The 17,010-nt window shown below is 42.8% G+C and overlaps 5 protein-coding genes across 8 annotated transcripts; all 5 read left to right on the top strand.

The window, feature by feature from the left end:
- The first annotated feature begins 806 nt into the window (after positions 1 to 806).
- On the top strand, positions 807 to 2,897 carry LOC145701704 (formyl peptide receptor-related sequence 6-like). The gene is made up of 6 exons (XM_081778921.1): positions 807 to 1,081; positions 1,198 to 1,598; positions 1,645 to 1,918; positions 1,963 to 2,196; positions 2,245 to 2,682; positions 2,724 to 2,897. Exons 1-6 carry the CDS (start codon positions 1,052 to 1,054, stop codon positions 2,778 to 2,780), a joined length of 1,434 nt encoding a protein of 477 aa, XP_081635047.1. The 5' UTR covers positions 807 to 1,051; the 3' UTR covers positions 2,781 to 2,897.
- An 814-nt stretch (positions 2,898 to 3,711) lies between these two features.
- LOC145703165 (serine/threonine-protein phosphatase 4 regulatory subunit 1-like) lies at positions 3,712 to 9,350 on the top strand. Of its 3 annotated transcripts, none has more exons than XM_081780484.1 (15): positions 3,712 to 3,873; positions 4,234 to 4,487; positions 4,649 to 5,166; positions 5,402 to 5,689; positions 5,732 to 5,910; positions 6,162 to 6,427; positions 6,472 to 6,603; positions 6,646 to 6,774; positions 6,819 to 6,925; positions 7,001 to 7,113; positions 7,155 to 7,279; positions 7,324 to 7,636; positions 7,681 to 7,755; positions 7,992 to 8,140; positions 8,183 to 9,350. In XM_081780484.1, the coding sequence occupies exons 1-15, from the start codon at positions 3,843 to 3,845 to the stop codon at positions 8,378 to 8,380; spliced, it is 2,877 nt and encodes a 958-aa protein (XP_081636610.1). In that variant the 5' UTR covers positions 3,712 to 3,842; the 3' UTR covers positions 8,381 to 9,350. The 3 variants fall into 3 exon arrangements, with proteins under 3 accessions (XP_081636610.1, XP_081636608.1, XP_081636609.1); XM_081780482.1 differs by having other exon boundaries at positions 3,713 to 3,873; positions 6,135 to 6,427; XM_081780483.1 differs by having other exon boundaries at positions 3,713 to 3,873; positions 6,135 to 6,427; positions 8,001 to 8,140.
- A 19-nt stretch (positions 9,351 to 9,369) lies between these two features.
- LOC145703171 (N-acetyltaurine hydrolase-like) lies at positions 9,370 to 10,686 on the top strand. Its single transcript, XM_081780491.1, has 4 exons — positions 9,370 to 9,448; positions 9,601 to 9,959; positions 10,004 to 10,435; positions 10,474 to 10,686. Exons 2-4 carry the CDS (start codon positions 9,612 to 9,614, stop codon positions 10,675 to 10,677), a joined length of 984 nt encoding a protein of 327 aa, XP_081636617.1. The 5' UTR covers positions 9,370 to 9,448; positions 9,601 to 9,611; the 3' UTR covers positions 10,678 to 10,686.
- A 180-nt stretch (positions 10,687 to 10,866) lies between these two features.
- LOC145703169 (uncharacterized) lies at positions 10,867 to 12,395 on the top strand. 2 transcript variants are annotated; one of them, XM_081780487.1, is made up of 5 exons: positions 10,867 to 11,247; positions 11,288 to 11,494; positions 11,535 to 11,669; positions 11,844 to 12,020; positions 12,071 to 12,395. In XM_081780487.1, the coding sequence occupies exons 1-5, from the start codon at positions 10,867 to 10,869 to the stop codon at positions 12,248 to 12,250; spliced, it is 1,080 nt and encodes a 359-aa protein (XP_081636613.1). In that variant the 3' UTR covers positions 12,251 to 12,395. The 2 variants fall into 2 exon arrangements, with proteins under 2 accessions (XP_081636613.1, XP_081636614.1); XM_081780488.1 differs by having other exon boundaries at positions 11,544 to 11,669.
- Positions 12,396 to 12,397: 2 nt separating this feature from the next.
- On the top strand, positions 12,398 to 16,958 carry LOC145703164 (ubiquitin-like modifier-activating enzyme 1). The gene is made up of 11 exons (XM_081780481.1): positions 12,398 to 12,540; positions 13,296 to 13,430; positions 13,489 to 14,990; positions 15,036 to 15,241; positions 15,285 to 15,619; positions 15,660 to 15,829; positions 15,875 to 15,960; positions 16,003 to 16,146; positions 16,191 to 16,370; positions 16,413 to 16,633; positions 16,682 to 16,958. The coding sequence occupies exons 1-11, from the start codon at positions 12,491 to 12,493 to the stop codon at positions 16,815 to 16,817; spliced, it is 3,165 nt and encodes a 1,054-aa protein (XP_081636607.1). The 5' UTR covers positions 12,398 to 12,490; the 3' UTR covers positions 16,818 to 16,958.
- The last annotated feature ends 52 nt before the right edge of the window (positions 16,959 to 17,010 follow it).

The raw sequence follows: 17,010 nt of genomic DNA on the forward strand, positions 1-17,010 counted from the left end.
GACCACGCGCGGACAGATTTCGGATTTGGGCATACGTTTAAAACGCCAGATGTGGGTCAGAAGAGGCACAATACAAAACAACAAAGACGCGACTCGCAAAAGGAATAAGCAAATTAATAGAATCAAGTTTTTTCTCTATAAATTGAATTGCGCGTAACTCAATTTTGGATCAGGCAAATTCAATCAGCAAGGTGGAATACGAAAAGTCGAACATGCTTGCGCAGATGATCCTTCTCCAATATCACTGAAAGAGATCAGCCACACGAGAGGTACGTGAGTTATCTTTTGCACCTGAATCTCGTTTTACAGAGCCCATTTTTTCATATCAAAACTATTTTCGGCATAGACTGATCTGTCTAGAATTTTTATCTAAGAGAGGAAAACCACTAGCTTACTGTATTATTAATACAGTTATATGAAGGTAAGGGCCATCTTGATCCAATTTTTGAGACCCTTGAATTCTTAATTTAATCCACGATCGCGGTTTTTCTTATGTAAAAAGGGTACAGAAGGAGATCTATGTTTGAGCTTCTCTTTTTTGTCAAAGAAAAAAGCTTCTGCTGAAAAATGACTCAGAGCTAGAATTAGAGCTAGACAAACTCACCCAATCTTTCGCCCAAGTGATTCCGCCATAAATCTCTCAGAAGACGCCCTTGCACTCGCCCCAAGCGATAAATCTCCAGCTATAAAGCTGACTTGGGCTCATTTGAAAGCGTCGTTTCGGAGAAGAAGCTTTCCTTATTTTTCCCTTTTCGAGAAGATGAAATCAAATTATCTGGCCTTAGAAATCAAGGAAGAGAGCAATTTTAGCGAGAGAAAAAAGCGCGAGGGTTCGAACTTGAAGACGAGGCTCTATAAAATTTACTATCCTGAGTTGATTCTGTTCAAACAACGACTCGACGAATTCGCTTTTTTCAGAGTATAATCCGACGGAAGAAATAATCTCTGAACAATATCGAAGAAATACGGATACCATTGTTACAAGTTGTAATTCACTACTTCCGAGCTCAAACACGAAGAGAAAACCAACATAAAAAAGATAGTAGTAAAAATGAATAATGCCAGCTCCTTGTTCTGTCAGGTTTGGGGTCGTTAATTTAATCTCAGAAAAACAAAGCTTCTCTTTTTGAAGGAGCGCAAATTCCCAACTTTGCATTTTTGTCTCCCTTGGAGATTGAAATAAAGACCCTGAGGAAGTGTATCTTTATTTACGGCCAGAAGTCGCATCCGGACTTGATTCGTCTTCAACAAGAAAGCGTTGGAGATCTCTTTTCTGATTCTTCTTTTGAATTTGGCGACTACTGGAACACATATTCTTCTGAAACATCAGCTGAGGGAGCAAATGCTGACCTTGACTTTCAAAGCTCTGGCGACAGAGTACCTACTATTGCGGAGCTCGGCGAACCTCAGGATCACTTTCTCATGGCCAAACACGTTTTATTGTATATAATGATGGCTATCGGTGTTCCTGCTAATTTCTTGATTCTCTACGTCTCATTCAAAAATCGAAAGAAACTGCCCTCTTCGTCCTGGCTCGTTATCAACTTAGCGCTGTCGGATTTTCTACTTTTATTGAGTGTCCCTCTTGAAGTCTCACGGTAATCGCGTTTTTTTTTATTATTCGCCTGACATTCATCTATTCAGAAACACATACGATGAAGGGGTACAAAAGTGGCTAAGCAACATCTTTTTATGCAAATATTATCTGACCGTGAAGCAGCTCTTCTTCATCCTCTCAATTTTGATTATCGCCACAATCGCTTTCGACCGTTACAGAATGATTTCGTCCATGTCCAAGTCAAGTGCACACAAATACACAGCGTATGCAGTGGGGGTATGGACGACGTCCTTGCTTCTTTGTTCCCCGATACTATACTTTACTACTGTTCAGAAAGATGTTGATCCTGAAACTGGAAAGGTAAGATTTAACAATGCTCTCTGTTTCTTGAACTGATTTTTAAGGTAGACTACACGATGTGCAAAGTCTCCTGGATCTTCCAAACCGAGAAAGAGTGCAAAGACATCTACAACAGCAGCGATTTCGAGCTTGGTCACTGCCCAGAGGCGCGAGGAATCGGTTCTTGTGATGAGCCACTGCTAGAAATCGAGAGGACATACACAATTTTTATCTACGCAGTGACGATTATTTTTCCGATCGTTGGAACGATATTGTTGTATACAGGCCTTTTACATAAGGTAAGAGAATCTGTCCACCAAAACCTCTTCTTCAACCCTCTTTTCAAGGTCTCTTTCATCCGGCAATCCATCACGAGCATCGGCCGTTCCTCCAAAAGCCAATCCAATAGCCGGGGCGGAAAAGGCGATCAGACCCTCCGCCGTTCTATTAAATTATTCACCTCTGTTCTCGTGATCTCCTGGCTTCCAGTTGTAATCTGGAAGATTATCCGCATCTTTGGATTTAATTTTCCACCGAGGTTTTGCTACGGCTTTAGCAGATTCGCGGAAACTTCGCTGTGGATTGGGCCTGCATTGAATCCGATTTTATACTCGTTCCTCGGCAGAAGATTTAGAAAAGATCTTATGGCGGCTTTCCCATGCATCAAGCAAGAGCAGCCGATGATTACGAGCGAGTACACTCAACAAAGTCGAGCTACAGTAAATACTACGAATGAACTTTCCCTCCAGATGATGAAAACTGAAGAAGAAAAGAACCTCTTATCAGTAAGATCGCTCTTAATTTACCTCGAGTTAACAGTTTTTAGGGAACTAAAACGACAAAGGCCCTTCCAGATCTTCTTCCTTCTTCAGAAAAAGCCTAAAATCTGCTAAAGACTTATGAGTGCATCCCGAAAAAAGTTCATCCTGTTCACGTTGTAAGAAACTGTATAATGTTGATATTAAATTATTGCGTCTCAAGCTTCTGCTGTCTCATTCTTTCCGACACTTGAGCGCTTGAGAGATTCTTGAGCGGCCAAGAAAGTCATGCTCAAGTAGCCCTGGTTGAGCGATTGCTTTTGTTAGTTTTAAGCTACTGTAAGTGAAAAGATTCTGATTCGACCCGAGTTTTCACCTTGAACTTTGAAGCATAAGGTGAGCTGCTAGTATTTAATCTGTAAATATAAACAGGAAAAAAGGAAAATCAATGTCTACTTCTGTTTTTATTCATTCTGATAAATCTAATGGGCGGTAAATTTTAAGTACCGGAGCGACTGAACTTGAAAGATGGAAAATCTACAAGCTGCGGATATAAATCAATTTTACGCGTCCCAGGATACGATTAGGTTTATGAAATTTAATCGTCAAAACGCTCACACAGCTTCCGTAAAATTGGAAGGATCGACTTAGGTGGCCCGGCGTTTTCGTAACCCCTGATTTTATACGATTTCATATCATGAACTTCGTATAACAGGTAAAAAATCACAAGAAGACGCTGCCTGAGTCTTACTTATTCAATGAGCTTGAAAAATGTTATTTCATCGACTTTGAAGACTTTATTTCTGATTTCAATTATAAAAATTAGCATTTATTTTCTAATAAAAGCTCTGAAATCGTTGAAATTACATAAGCGATGCTCATCGAATGAGTAATCGTGAAGAGCGTCGTCTTCTGACGAGTTTTGCGAAGCGTGACCGCCGCGCGCACTGTGCGTCGGCCGCGGGTCTACAAAAAGAGCGCGATGGCGCCACCGCGCGTTACTACGAGCGCCCTGCTCGACCAATCAGGCGCCCCGCTCGCTCCCCTTTAGCGAATCGTCGCCTCCCTGGTCTGCTTTCAATTGAGTCAAGGCGAAAAATACGTTGACCGCCGGAGGAACTTTTTTAGCGGATTTCCGAATCGAAGAGAGAATAACTCGGAAAATTGCTCAAAATTGAAAAGAGAAAATGATAGGATTCGGTTATGATCCTGATGAAGGTAATTTATGAAAGGTTGAAGTGATTCTCTTGATTTTTATTCAACAAAATATATTCCTGATCATATTTAAAGCATAGGTTCATCAGAAAAGCCGCCTGCGGCTTTCGATGCGACCTGAAACTGCAAAAAATACGGCTTTATCGCTTGAATTTTGCATTTATTGTTGAATAATTGGTTATAAGCTCAATATTATTGTCGAGAAAATAGATTTTGATTCGATGTCTTTCGATATGGATCGAGAAAAGTCGGGAAATATTGTAAATAATTGTCTGTCTGAAAAATACGCAAACGGCTTATCTTTAAATTAAATATTCCTGAATTTCTGGCTCAGTAGTTAGTAATAGTAATTTGCTCTTTCAGAAGACATGGATCAATCAATGCTGGACCAGTACACTGCGCTAGAAATGCTGACCCCTTTGGAGAAGTTCAAGAAATACGTAGAAAGCACAAATGTATTTGAAAGACAGGCAGCAGGTCGCCTTCTCTGCGATGCGGCGGAATCCTGCGACACGAAAGATGAATTTAGCTCGGCGATGATGTTCGTTTCGAGGTTGTCTGTTGATCCAGAGCCTTCTGTCAGGGCAGAATTGATTGAAAAAGTCCCCGGACTAGTCAGGAAACGAGTTTATTTTTCAAATAATTTTTTGATAACCAGGATTGTCGACAAGATATCAAATCTTGGACCCTCGATGACGATGTCTTGTCGAAAATCTGTTATATTCTATCATTAGTAATCGAAGTAATTGTGGAATAAAATTGATGAACTCTTCGGCGAAGGATTTGCAACGATCGGTGCGCTAAGCTGGATTTGGACCCATCAATGATCGAGGACGAGATCCTGCCGCTCGTTATTAATTACCTCGAAGATGTCACAAACAACGTTCGAAAAACTGCCCAGGCGGCGCTTGTCAACATTCTCGACTTGTTCTCGCACGAAGTCTGTCACAAGAAGATCCTGCCCAACATCATCGCCCTCTCGAGCAAACAAAACGATGACCACAGAACGGAAGCAGTAATTCTGCTGGCCAAGTTGTGCCCTATTCTTGGCGAGCAAATCACAGTCGAAGAAATACTGCCCGAATACGTCAAGGCCTGCCAAGACGAGCTATTCCATGTGAGAAAAGTTGCTGCCCAACAAGCTCCAGAAGTCGCCAAGCTCATTGGCCCATCATTGACAGAAACTATGATTCTTCCGCATTTTGCTAAACTGGCAGAAGATGTTGTCTGGGGAGTGAGGAAGGCTTGTTCAGACTCGATGGCAGCACTTTCGGAACATGTTTCGACTACAGTCAGGTCAAGTTCAAAAAGCTTCTATCAGGGATTTTATTTAAATAAGGGATCGAAATTTTACTGCATAATGTTACTTGATTCTACCTAAAGTCGATTAATGTTTGCACATCAAACATTAATTAGTCTTGCGCCCGAGAGACTGTATTTCGAGTATATCATCAATTAACTGTGCCCTTGGCTTCCCAATCTGCGTTGGCAGAATCAATTAGCGAACGGACGTTTTGAACTTTTTCCCGAGGGAAGAGCAACTCTGCCCGATGTTTGTCGATCTTCTTAACGACGAGTCGCGCTGGGTCAGGATCAGTTCATACCAGGAACTTGGAAAGTTCATCGCTACTTTTGCCAAACCGCATGAAGCAAAGGATGAAAGCTTCGTGGTCGAAGAATCCGAATTCAACGCAATGAAGTTTTGGAAAGAAGATCTTCCAGAAGTCGATTTTGACGCGCTTTTGTTGGGCGAGGAGCCGCCACCGCCATTGGAAGACGTGAAAAATCCAACAGAAGAAAAGGAAAAAGACAATTCAAGGTAAGTCACGAGACTAGGAGACGTCTCTATCGTTTGTTTTAGCGATGAGTCTGAAACGAACGATCAAGCAGATCAGAGCGCCTTGCCCGAAGCTGATCAAGACATCCAAGCAGGCGAAAATCAGAAGAAACAGACCTTCGAACAGTCAATCAAAAATAATATCGTCTTTGTTGATAATGATGAAGACGTGCCTATCAATTATGCAGAGGGAGATGAAAGTCGTAAGTAGCGGTCGTTCATCCGGAGGTTGTCATTGTTGATCTCAATTGATCGCAGCTCGACTTGTATCTTTTTTGCTTGATTCTAATCGCGTTTACTTTTCCCACGTGATCCAGCTAAATCTCGAGCCTTTTCTCTTTGCCATGAGCCTTGGTTAAACGAGATTAGCCGCTAATCTATTAACTAAATATTCACCACGTCACTGACTAACCGTCTTGTCTCTCAGATGGTAGCTTACTGAATCACTTCACAGACATGAACCTTGACGAGCAAGCGAACGAGTCTGGCGACGCCAACACCTCCCTTCCCGATCCCTTCGACCCGGAAAGGATGGAAGACGACGATGTAGACATCGAACTGTCCAATAGAAACCCTGGCTACAACACTTACCTCGGCAACGACGACGGCTTCTCCGCTTCATCCCTTCGCTCCGACACTCCCGATAATTTAGACGATGCTAATGATCAGATCGAGCCGCAGGATGTCATTCCAGAAGTGCTACTCAAATACTTCATCTGGGTATTATCCCCATCCAAAATATCATTCAAGCCATATCTTTAAAGATGACGACGCCTAAAAAACTCGGCAACGAATTCCACGATTCTGAGCTCGCCCGACATTGCGCCTTCTCCCTTCCCGGAGTGGCACTTACCCTTGGAAAGAAGAATTGGAAGTGCCTGCGCCAAGTCTATTCGGTACACTCACACTCTTTTTATCCATATAAATAATTTGATTAGACTCTTGCGAACGATGTCCAGTGGAAAGTCCGCCGCACACTTGCCTCATCTATTCACGAAATTGCCAAAATTCTTGGAGACACATTGACGGTCAAGGAACTCGAGCCAATTTTCCGTACTTTCTTGAGCGTATGTGTAATCTTTTCAAGCGATATCTGATTCATTTTCTTCAGGATTTGGACGAGGTTCGACTTGGTCTTCTTTGCCACATTTCCGACTTTCTAGCTTTAACAAATGAAGATGTAAAAACAACGTATTTAACACAAATGAGTGACTTTTTGACAAGGTTCCAGATCACCCTCAAATCTAAATTAGATTATCTAATTACTTCCGAATAAATCGGGAACCTTGGTTAGACAACTGATAATATCAGAAACTGGCGCTTCCGATTAACATTAGCATATCAATTATCGAAAGTAATATCGCTATACACACCCCAACAAGTTATGGACCACCACGTACCTATCGGTAATTTCCACTTTCAGCCACTCCTAAAACGCGTTTTTTAGTAATCAAGCTTCTTCATGATCAAATCGCTGCAGTCCGCATCCAGGGCGCACATCTTGCTGCTGCTGTTACTCGACATTTAATGACAGATAAAAATAATACGTTACATATAGACTTTATCCGAATGGTAAGTCAAAGCTTTTTTCTTCCGTTGTTAACTCCTTTCTTCAGCTCATCAGCCACACAGAGCAAGAATCCAAAGACCACAGATGGCTTCACAGAACAGTCTTTTGTTACTACAGTGCCGCGTGCATGCACCCAGCGCGCGTGCCCTTCCCGGCCGAGGAAGACGCCGAAGGCGGCGTGCCCGAGGAAGGCCGCGATTACTCACCCGTGCTCACACTTCAAGAGTTTATCGAGCATTTGATGCCCACACTCGTCGTTCTCTCGAGAGATAGTATTGTAAACATTAGGATATGCGCCGCCAGGTGTCTGAAAGCAGTCAGAGATGAGGAGGAGTACCTAAGAAATGCTGAAAACGAAGGTACAAAGCCTTATCTCTACCGAATTACTCATGTTTGATTTCAGAAACAGTTATTCTGGAGAACGTCTTCAAGCGATTAGCAACGGACAAGGATCGAGATGTAAAAATGGTTGTTCAAGGTAAAACCATAAAATTCCAACCAATCAAAGCGGTTGGTGGGTAATCGTGGGCGTAGGAAGTTAGGATAACGTCAGATTGTCGCTTTGGATGCCTTCTCTTATTCGGTATTCAATTGAAACTTTCTGTCTCATCAAAGGTTCTCTCCACATTCTGCTTCGGAGTTCGTAGGCCCGTCTCGTACCGTCCGCAATGATTAATGGAACAATTACTAAAAACAAATTTAACACAACCCTAGAATGGGTAGAAGACGAAGTTGAAGACTACCACGACGATGACGATGATTTCGACGACGATGTGATCCAACATCTGACACCAGAACAGCTCAACGACATGGTTCAAAATCTCAACAACTCTGAGTCAGAGGATCTAAGTTATAACCCCCGGGTAAGGACTCTCTGCCTCTCCCTTCATTCAACCTTTCTGTAGTCGCCCGAACCTGAGAACGAACCCATCATCGCTAATCTGGAACCAGAGCGACTCGTCTCCGCCGCCGTCCCAATCCCCGCTGCCGCTGGTGGACCAGCAATAATCGTTGAAGACCTCGAGAACTCGCCGACCTCCGACCCAGAAGAAGAAAAGGAAGAGAAGGAGAAGTCAAAAGAGGACGACGAAGAAACATTCTAAAAGAAACTTTTCTACCTTTTAGACAGAATTAGACTCTTTCCCAATTTCAAAAAACTCTTTTTCTGACTTCTGGTGCGGATAAATTCAATTCTAAAAAACAACAACGAAAAATCTTCATTCATCTAAAACCGTTAAGCCGTTATGCTCCTCAGTTCATCTCTCCCTGCAAAAAACATCCATTCCAACAAACAAAACAAATGAACATTATTCTATTTCAACAATATTCATTCTAATTTCATCGCAATTTCAATCAGCAGGATGAAAATTTTTTTTTGAAAATTTTGCGCTTTCAAAATTACAATCTTAGTAAGGTCTGGTTTTTTAAGAAATTGTCGAAAAAAAATCGACTAACGGTGTTTAAAATGTATTAATCACCCTATTCGAATCCCCTTATCGAAAATACTCGAATCCTAGAAACCAGATTGATAAGTATCAATCATAACAGTTGTTATGTGGCAAGCCAAAAACGTTAGTTAGCCGCCTCAATCAAATAAAAATTGAGTTAAAATTGACCACCGAGATATCTCATCAATACCATTTTTATACTACCAGTTTTTCAACTGAACCGATATTTCTGTCCCTATTTTCATACATGTTTTAACCTCAAAACTAGCCACTCTCTCGACTTGCTGAAGACCGCTAAATCTTGAATTATCCAACAGTCCTAAAGTCCAAGAAGAACCAAAAAAAACTTTAATTTATTAAACCATTATTACATGCAATAAGAAAATAAGAGCTCCGGTTGAGTTTTTCGACCCTCCAAATCATCATGTCATGTTTTCACTCATTCTGCTCTTTATCTCTTTGATTTACCTCTGTAAAGTCAAAAAAACTTACTGTAGAAAGTGTAAAACTTTGTACGAAGCAACCAAGACCATCGCGTCTTCCTGTTCGTGTTTCCACGCTTCTTTTCCCATGTGAATTTACATTATACCGATTCAAATAAAAATTACAAACAATTCAAACTCAATATCACAAAAGTTGTTTTTCAGTCGGATTTATTGTCTTATCATGAGTGCAATGACGCTACAGGGGCGAAAGCCCGTGGAGGAGCTTGGTTTCACTCTAGTCTTGGTGTTTTCTTTTTCACTTATAAAATATATTCAATCAGATGTTTATTTTTATTTGCTTTTATTCAATATAAACAGCTATATATACTCCCGCATAAATATTATTTGCTACTCATGCGTCTATTTTCCTCCAGAAATACCCTAAATCAGCTCACGAACATATGAAAATCGACTTTGGTGGCATGTTCTTCCACGCGCCTGGCTCCAGCATCCCTTCTGAAAAGCTCTTGAAAGACATGTCCATTCCAGACACCTACTTTGTCCGGCAATTCCCCTACCACTTCAAAGACAACTTACAATTTTCCGACGACGACGCAGTGCTCGAGAGTTTGAAGGAGTACAAACGCCTCGGTGGAGGTACTGTTGTTGAAGTTTCTACAGTTGGCTTGCAGCGAGACGTTGAAAGATGCGCCAAACTCGGGGAAAAGAGTGGCCTAAATGTCATCATGGGAACCGGCTATTATGTCAACTCGATGCAAAAAGAAGCGACGAGGAAGTTCACCGTCGAGGTAGAAAGGAAGTTTCAAAGAATAAAATTTTAATCCCTTTTTAGAGCATGCAAACTTTCATGTCCGACGAGCTCCTGAATGGATTCCACGGTTTCGAAGGCAAATACTACCCTGGCATCGTTGGCGAAATGGGCGTTACTGCACCCATGGCTGAGTGGGAAGTGAATCATTTGCGCGCTGCTGGAGGACTTCACGAAGTAGAGGGAATAAAAAATGTTCCAATAACCATTCATCCTGGAAGAGCGCCGGAAAGTCCGTTTGAAATCATGCGGATTTTGACAGAAGCAGGGGCTAGGCCAGAACGAGTGATCATGGGCCACATGGATCGAACGATTCATAATTACGACGAGCTTGTGCGATTGGCCGATGAGTGGAAATGCTTCATTCAATACGATCTTTTCGGAGTGGAGACTTCCCACTACCAAATGGCGAATTGTTTCTACCCGAGCGATGGAGAACGGCTCAACCGACTCAAGGTAATCAGGACAAATCGCAATTGTCTATCCGTTCTTAGCACCTAATGGACAACGGATTCGAAGACAAGCTGCTGATCGGGCACGATATTCACACAAAACACCGTTTGGAAAAGTATGGCGGCCACGGTTACGCGCATCTTCTTCGAGTTGTCAAGGGCGATGCTTTGAGCGTCGTGGGCGTGAGCGAGGAGCAGTGGAACAAACTCGGCGTCATCAATCCGCAGAAGATTCTTCAATTCTAGAAGCAGCTTGTGCTTATGATGAGGATGATTCTACTTTGTCAACTTGTGATTCATCCCTTTTCCTTTCTGATTTCAAATCATGCTCTAAGATTTAGAGATTTTTCATTTCAATCCTTCAGTTCAATCTTTTTTTCCATTTTCCAATTCTGATTCAATCTCCTTGATTAAAAATGAAAAAGTTTCTCGAACATGTTATTATTTACGCCGTCGGAGAGACAGCTGCATGAACCGGTCAAAAGAGTAACACGGCGACCAATAAGAAGATCACAATTTCAGCGACTGCAGATTTCGAGAACAGAAAAAAAGACTCACTTTTTATCATTTTCAGAGATGGGCTCGGACCGGGACGTTTCAGAGAAGAGGGATTTTTCACCGAAACTCGAGAAACTGAAACTCTTCCTTGAGAAAAATACGAAAAAACTTGAGCGAGAAACGCAGGAAAATCTCAACAGACAAAGGGAAGCGGAGAAGGAGCTTGTGAGAGTAAGGTTTTTGAATTGGGCAATTGCCAAGTCTGGGCAAGAAAATCTGCTTTACAGTCAAAAATATGCACTGGAAGAGGAGAATCAGGTGACCAACATATTCTTTTACGTAGGGTGATCATTTCTAGGAGCCACTGGACATTGATAAAGTAGAAAAAGTTCTCCAAAACTTCCTGTCCGTCATGAACACTGTTGCGTCGAGATACCCAGGCGAAGAAAATGCGCTGAAAAAGCTTCTAGAAGAAAAACGAACCCGAACTAAAATTGAGAAAACGCGAGAGTGGCGATGTGCGAGTATCGCCAATGGAGAAGTCATTTCCCATGCTAACTATGAGGTCTGTTCCACCTGCTGTTTATGAGTTGACTTTTTATTAGAGTTTGAAGAAGCTTAATCTACAAAAAGCTGAAATTTTGGAAAAACGAAATGAAGCCGTGAAGAGATTCAGCGATGAAGACGAGACGAAAAATGAAGTTCTCCTCGAATTCTTGGAAATTTACAAGAAAACAAAGGTAAGAAATTATTATATATCAGGCTCGAAAATAGGCAGCAAAGAATGTTTTTGAGTTTGCATGTCCGCCTGAACGAATTCTGGCCTTTGTTAGGCACAAGGTCTCCCCATCTGATTTCTTCAAACGTATCACTGATACGGTATCAGTCACACTTGAGAGCTAACTTGAAATTAGGATATTGAAGGCGACCGAGTTGTTCCTGTCCCACTCAAGCTAGAAATGTCAGAAATCCGCGAAGGAATAAAACAAATTGGGAACAAGAACTTGGAGGTTCTCGACGCTGCTCTTCTTCGAATGAAACCTCTGCTTGATCCGATTTTAGCTCAATTCAGCGCCTTTGAAGTTCTCAAAGTAAGTCTTTCGCGATGAATAATTATTAGTAATTGACTCATTTCAATAAGAAAAACAACCTGGTGCTCGATGACCTCCTCGATCGATACGAAAAAGGAACAATGTTTCAGAAGTCCGAAATCATGCACAGCATGCTAATCACTGATGAGCAAACCGGTCTGGTTCAATTTTCCTCTGAATTCAAGGATATTGGCGACGACTTGAAAAAAGTCTTCAGCATGAACCAATGAACCATCCTAATGTTCCTCACTGCCTTTCTTCTTCGTTCACATTTCCACAAAATTCACCGCAAATAATCTTGTTTTCTTCCTTTATCTTTCACCACAGATTGTCCTGTGCAATATTTTGGATCCTCACTATCTGAAAAAATGCTGTCAAACATTTTACTTACAATTGAGGACTTTTAGACCCGAAAGTCCTGGATAAAGGGCACTGTATGACAATTTAACCTTTGGAGTGGAGCTCGATTCATGTCCCAATCGCCCCCAAAGAAGTATCGTAAAACTGTAAACGGAAAAACGTGAGTACAAGCAATTTTTACCTCGAAAATATTATTGAGGTCACACTAGTGTAACAATGCTACACTTATATAATATAAGTTGTATTATTAGTAGTTGAGCTGGGTATCGATTAATGACAGGTGTAATTATCGACCAGTTCAGTTGACTGTGTGTGCGTTTTACTGATCTAAAATAAATTCATATCCTCGCTCGAGATCTCGAACTCAAAATTGCTCGATCAATATTGATCCTGGGAAAAGGGCAATATTTTGATTCTTGAGTCACCCTACGTCAGCGCTTTTATTCGCACATTCAGACACACTCAAAAGGGAAAGGAAAAGGCTACTAGAATCCTTTTTGTTAGAGAGAGCACTTCAGCATACCAACAATAAGTAACGAGGTACGGTACCGATTGAAAGAAAATATCATTTTCTCTGCGGGTTTAATTACTACTTGATCAGATCATCATCTGGTATTTTCTGGTTGAAAGATTTTAATTGCCTTTGAAATAGATTCTTTGACAGTCTATATCTATTGCTAATTGAAGCCATCAGAATCCGCCCTTAAGAACTCCTAGAGAAAGACTTGCTATTGTAACAGATCTCGACATAAAAAAGCGCTGTCTAAATATTGACCACTCCGATTAAATCAATCCTAGATATCAGTAGTCCTTGTTGTCCCCCAAGAAATTGAGAATGGGTTGCTCTGAAAGCAAATCACCCGTTATAAATGAACCTGTTAGTTTTTACTATTATAATGAGAGTGAAAATTCTAGCGCGTCACAAGAGAACTCGAACGGTCACGACCACGAGATGGCTACCAATGGCGCTGAAGAGATTGATGAGTCGCTGTATTCACGGCAGCTCTATGTTCTTGGAGCCGATGCGATGAAAAAAATGTCCAAGTCCAGGTATGGGGCAAAGCATTCTCTTCCTTGATTTCAAATTGAAATTTTCAATTTCTTTCAGCGTTTTGATTGCTGGATTGGGACCCTGCGGCGTGGAAGCAGCAAAGAACATCATCCTCGGAGGAGTGAAAAAGGTCACCCTCTGGGACAATCAGAACGCTTCCTGGTTCGACATGGGCGCTCATTACTACATGAAAGAAGCCGACGTCACTTCCAGCCAGAACCGAGCGGCTTGCTCCTTCCAGCAGCTCAAGGAACTTAATCCTTACGTCTCCGTCGAGATTTCTGACTCGCCTGAGCTTACTGAAGCTATGATCACGGAACACAATGTTCTCTTGCTTACAGACACCATCAATGTCGTTGGACAAGATGAAGAAAAGCTCCTTGCTCTTGGAGATCTTTGCCGAGCCTGTAACACCAGCGTTATTCTGGCCGAAGCTGCTGGCCTTGCTGGACGAGTCTTTTGCGATTTCGGGCAAAACCACACCGTTGTCGACAAGGACGGCGCAGAGCCCAAACAAGTTCTCATTTCCTCTGTCGTTCGTGATGGCGACTCTTTCACCGTCTCTTGTCACGACGAAGTCCGCCACGAGCTTGAAACCGGCGAGTTTGTGTCTTTTACCGAGATTCAAGGACTCGAAGGCCTTCTCAACCGAGAATTCGAAATCCGTGTCACTGGGCCGTTTGGCTTCACCATCCCAGCCGATGGAATTACTGGAGAAAAGAGCACAACAACTGGCTGGCTTCATCAAGTCAAAAAGCCGATCAATTTGAGCTTCAACACTTTGCGACAGGAAATGACCTCGCCCAGTGACTTTGTCCTCACGGATTTTGGCAAGTTCGAGCGGCCAGCCACTTACCACGCTTGCTTCCGAGCTCTTGCAAAGTTCCAGGCTGAAGCCAACGATCTTCCAAAGCCGCACGACGAGGCCGATGCTACGAAATTCATCAACCTTGTCAATGGAATCCACGGATCTGAACTCGATGGAGCCGAAAAAGAAGCGGCAAAGAAGTTCGCCTTCACGGCTCGAGCTAAACTTCAGCCTGTTTCCTCAGCCATTGGCGCTATTGCTGCCCAGGAAGCTGTCAAGGCCGTTTCTGGCAAGTTTTCACCTATCAAGCAATGGTGGTACGTTTGTCTCCAAGAGTGTCTCCCGAGCACTCCGGTTACTGATGCCAAGGTTGCTGATAACCGATATGCGTCTCAAATCGCCGCTTTTGGCCAAGGCTTCCAGGATAAAATGCTCAAGCAAAAATGGTTCCTTGTTGGCTCTGGAGCGATCGGCTGCGAATTGCTCAAAAACTTCGCGATGATGGGACTTGGAAATTTAATCGTAACAGACATGGACACAATCGAACGATCTAACTTGAACCGACAGTTCCTCTTCCGCTCTTGGGATGTCGGTAAACACAAGGCCCAGGCCGCTGCCGAGGTTGTCATGCGAATGAATCCTGATATGAAGGTCGAGGCGCAGAACAACCGCGTTGGCGAGGACTCTCAGGATATCTACAACGATGAGTTCATGGAATCCCTCGATGGTGTTGCAAACGCTCTTGATAACGGTAAATGAAAATTTCTTAATCCCTCTTTGCTGATTTTGTTACTAGTGGATGCACGACTGTACATGGACAGAAGATGTGTTTACTACGGTAAGCCTCTTCTCGAGTCTGGCACCCTTGGAACAATGGGCAACACTCAAATCGTTGTCCCAAGAGTCACCGAGTCCTACGGCTCCTCCCGCGATCCACCAGAGAAATCCATTCCCATCTGTACTTTGAAAAATTTCCCAAATGCCATCGAGCATTGCCTTCAGGTACCTTTTGAGCCTATTTTGGTAATAGTATGACTTGTTTTAGTGGGCGCGAGATAACTTTGAAGGACTGTTTACTGGACAGGCTGGCTCTGCGAAACAGTACCTTTCCGATCCCGCCGACTTTGTCGCAAAAACTGAGAAGCTGCCCGGCAACGAGCCAATCACCACTGCCCAGGGAGTCGTTGACTTCCTCATCGACCAAAAACCAAATGACTTCAATGACTGCATCGAATGGGCGCGCCACAGATTCGAAGAGAACTACGTCACCACCATTCTCCAGCTTCTTCACAATTTCCCTCCAGATCAGAAGACTTCCACAGGTGCTCCATTCTGGTCTGGTCCAAAGCGATGTCCAAAAGCGCTCAAATTCGACCCTGCGTAAGTCTAAAACTAAGACTCCGTCCTAATCGAATACTAGCGACGCAACTCACCGTGATTACGTCGTTGCTGCTGCCTACTTGAGAGCCGAAAACTACTCAATTGCGCCGACAAAAATGTCCAATGACGAACTTGCCAAGTTCGCCGCTGGCGTCAAGGTTGCGGAATTCAAGCCAAAGCAGGTCAAGATCGCTACCACCGACGCTGAAGGTACAAACCACCAGTTTTATTTTGCTTTCTAATCATTTATTGTAGCAAAGGCCGAGGCAGAAGCTGGTGGTGGATTTGATGGAGATCAGCTGAACAATTTGTTTGCCAAGCTCCCATCAGATGCTTCCAAGGTGAGATTGAATTATCATAGAAAAAAGCTTTAACGTTCTCAGGTGGCTGAGTTGAACTCACAGATCGTCCCAGCTGACTTCGAAAAAGACGATGACTCGAACCGCCACATCGATTTCATCGTCGCTTGCTCGAATCTCCGAGCGGCCAACTACGGAATCGAGCCAGCTGATCGTTCAAAATCTAAGGTACTTGCTTTTAGTTTCTGCAGTCTTTTCATCCCATTTTTCAGCGAATTGCTGGCCGAATTATTCCTGCTATCGCGACAACAACCGCCCTTGTCGCCGGTCTAATCTCTGCCGAGCTTTACAAGATCGTCAACGGAATCGACGACATTGAAAAGTATCGAAATACTTTCATGAATCTCGCGATTCCAGCGTTTTCCTTCTCCGAGCCCATGGCTCCACCAAAGGTAAAACTGAAAATGTAGCTCTTTTATACTATACAACTTTAGAACACTTATTTGGGAGACCAGCACTGGACCCTCTGGGATCGATTTGATATCGACGGACGAAAAGAAAATGGCGGAGAGATGACAATTGGCGAGCTCCTCGACCATTTCAAGAATGATAGGAAGCTTGAGGTCCAGATGCTGAGCTCTGGAGTTACACTTCTCTACTCCTTCTTCCTCAACCCGCCGAAGAAGAAGCAGGACCGACTTGCCATGACTGTCAGGTAAGCTCTCTACAATCGTTACTGTAGCTAAATGCTCATTCTCTCTAGTGAGGCAGTGAAAACAGTCGGCAAAAAAGAAATCGGCGCGCACGAGCGATACCTCGTACTTGACGTCTGCTGCAATGACCTGACAGAAGCCGAAGAAGATCAAGACGTTCCATATGTTCGCTATCGTTTCCGATAGTTCAAAAGTTCAATAAACCAATTGAAAAAACATGAAAATTTTAAACAGAAACTCCCTTTTTCGATTTCGTGCATTCATACCATTAATGATAATCCGCGCTTACTTGTTACTTGTGCACTTCTACACGTAAAACACGGCCTGTTTAAATTTAGCTGCAATTTCCCAAGAAGATACATTGAAAAATTACAAACCC

Source organism: Oikopleura dioica, chromosome PAR (genome assembly GCF_907165135.1).
Source record: "Oikopleura dioica chromosome PAR, OKI2018_I68_1.0, whole genome shotgun sequence".
Lineage (NCBI taxonomy): Eukaryota > Metazoa > Chordata > Appendicularia > Copelata > Oikopleuridae > Oikopleura > Oikopleura dioica.

Coding starts and splice junctions, on each gene's coding strand:
- LOC145703169 (XM_081780487.1), top strand. CDS start 10,867: ATGTTATTATTTACGCCGTCGGAGAGACAGCTGCATGAACCGGTCAAA. Junction 11,495..11,534: donor TTTCCCATGCTAACTATGAG/GTCTGTTCCACC, acceptor ACTTTTTATTAG/AGTTTGAAGAAGCTTAATCT. Junction 12,021..12,070: donor GCGCCTTTGAAGTTCTCAAA/GTAAGTCTTTCG, acceptor CATTTCAATAAG/AAAAACAACCTGGTGCTCGA.
- LOC145701704 (XM_081778921.1), top strand. CDS start 1,052: ATGAATAATGCCAGCTCCTTGTTCTGTCAG. Junction 1,082..1,197: donor CCAGCTCCTTGTTCTGTCAG/GTTTGGGGTCGT, acceptor ACCCTGAGGAAG/TGTATCTTTATTTACGGCCA. Junction 2,683..2,723: donor AAGAAAAGAACCTCTTATCA/GTAAGATCGCTC, acceptor AACAGTTTTTAG/GGAACTAAAACGACAAAGGC.
- LOC145703171 (XM_081780491.1), top strand. CDS start 9,612: ATGAAAATCGACTTTGGTGGCATGTTCTTCCACGCGCCTGGCTCCAGC. Junction 9,960..10,003: donor CGAGGAAGTTCACCGTCGAG/GTAGAAAGGAAG, acceptor ATCCCTTTTTAG/AGCATGCAAACTTTCATGTC. Junction 10,436..10,473: donor AACGGCTCAACCGACTCAAG/GTAATCAGGACA, acceptor ATCCGTTCTTAG/CACCTAATGGACAACGGATT.
- LOC145703164 (XM_081780481.1), top strand. CDS start 12,491: ATGTCCCAATCGCCCCCAAAGAAGTATCGTAAAACTGTAAACGGAAAA. Junction 15,242..15,284: donor CCATCGAGCATTGCCTTCAG/GTACCTTTTGAG, acceptor GACTTGTTTTAG/TGGGCGCGAGATAACTTTGA. Junction 16,147..16,190: donor CTGATCGTTCAAAATCTAAG/GTACTTGCTTTT, acceptor CCCATTTTTCAG/CGAATTGCTGGCCGAATTAT.
- LOC145703165 (XM_081780482.1), top strand. CDS start 3,843: ATGATAGGATTCGGTTATGATCCTGATGAAG. Junction 5,690..5,731: donor AAGGAAAAAGACAATTCAAG/GTAAGTCACGAG, acceptor CGTTTGTTTTAG/CGATGAGTCTGAAACGAACG. Junction 6,604..6,645: donor GCCTGCGCCAAGTCTATTCG/GTACACTCACAC, acceptor TAATTTGATTAG/ACTCTTGCGAACGATGTCCA.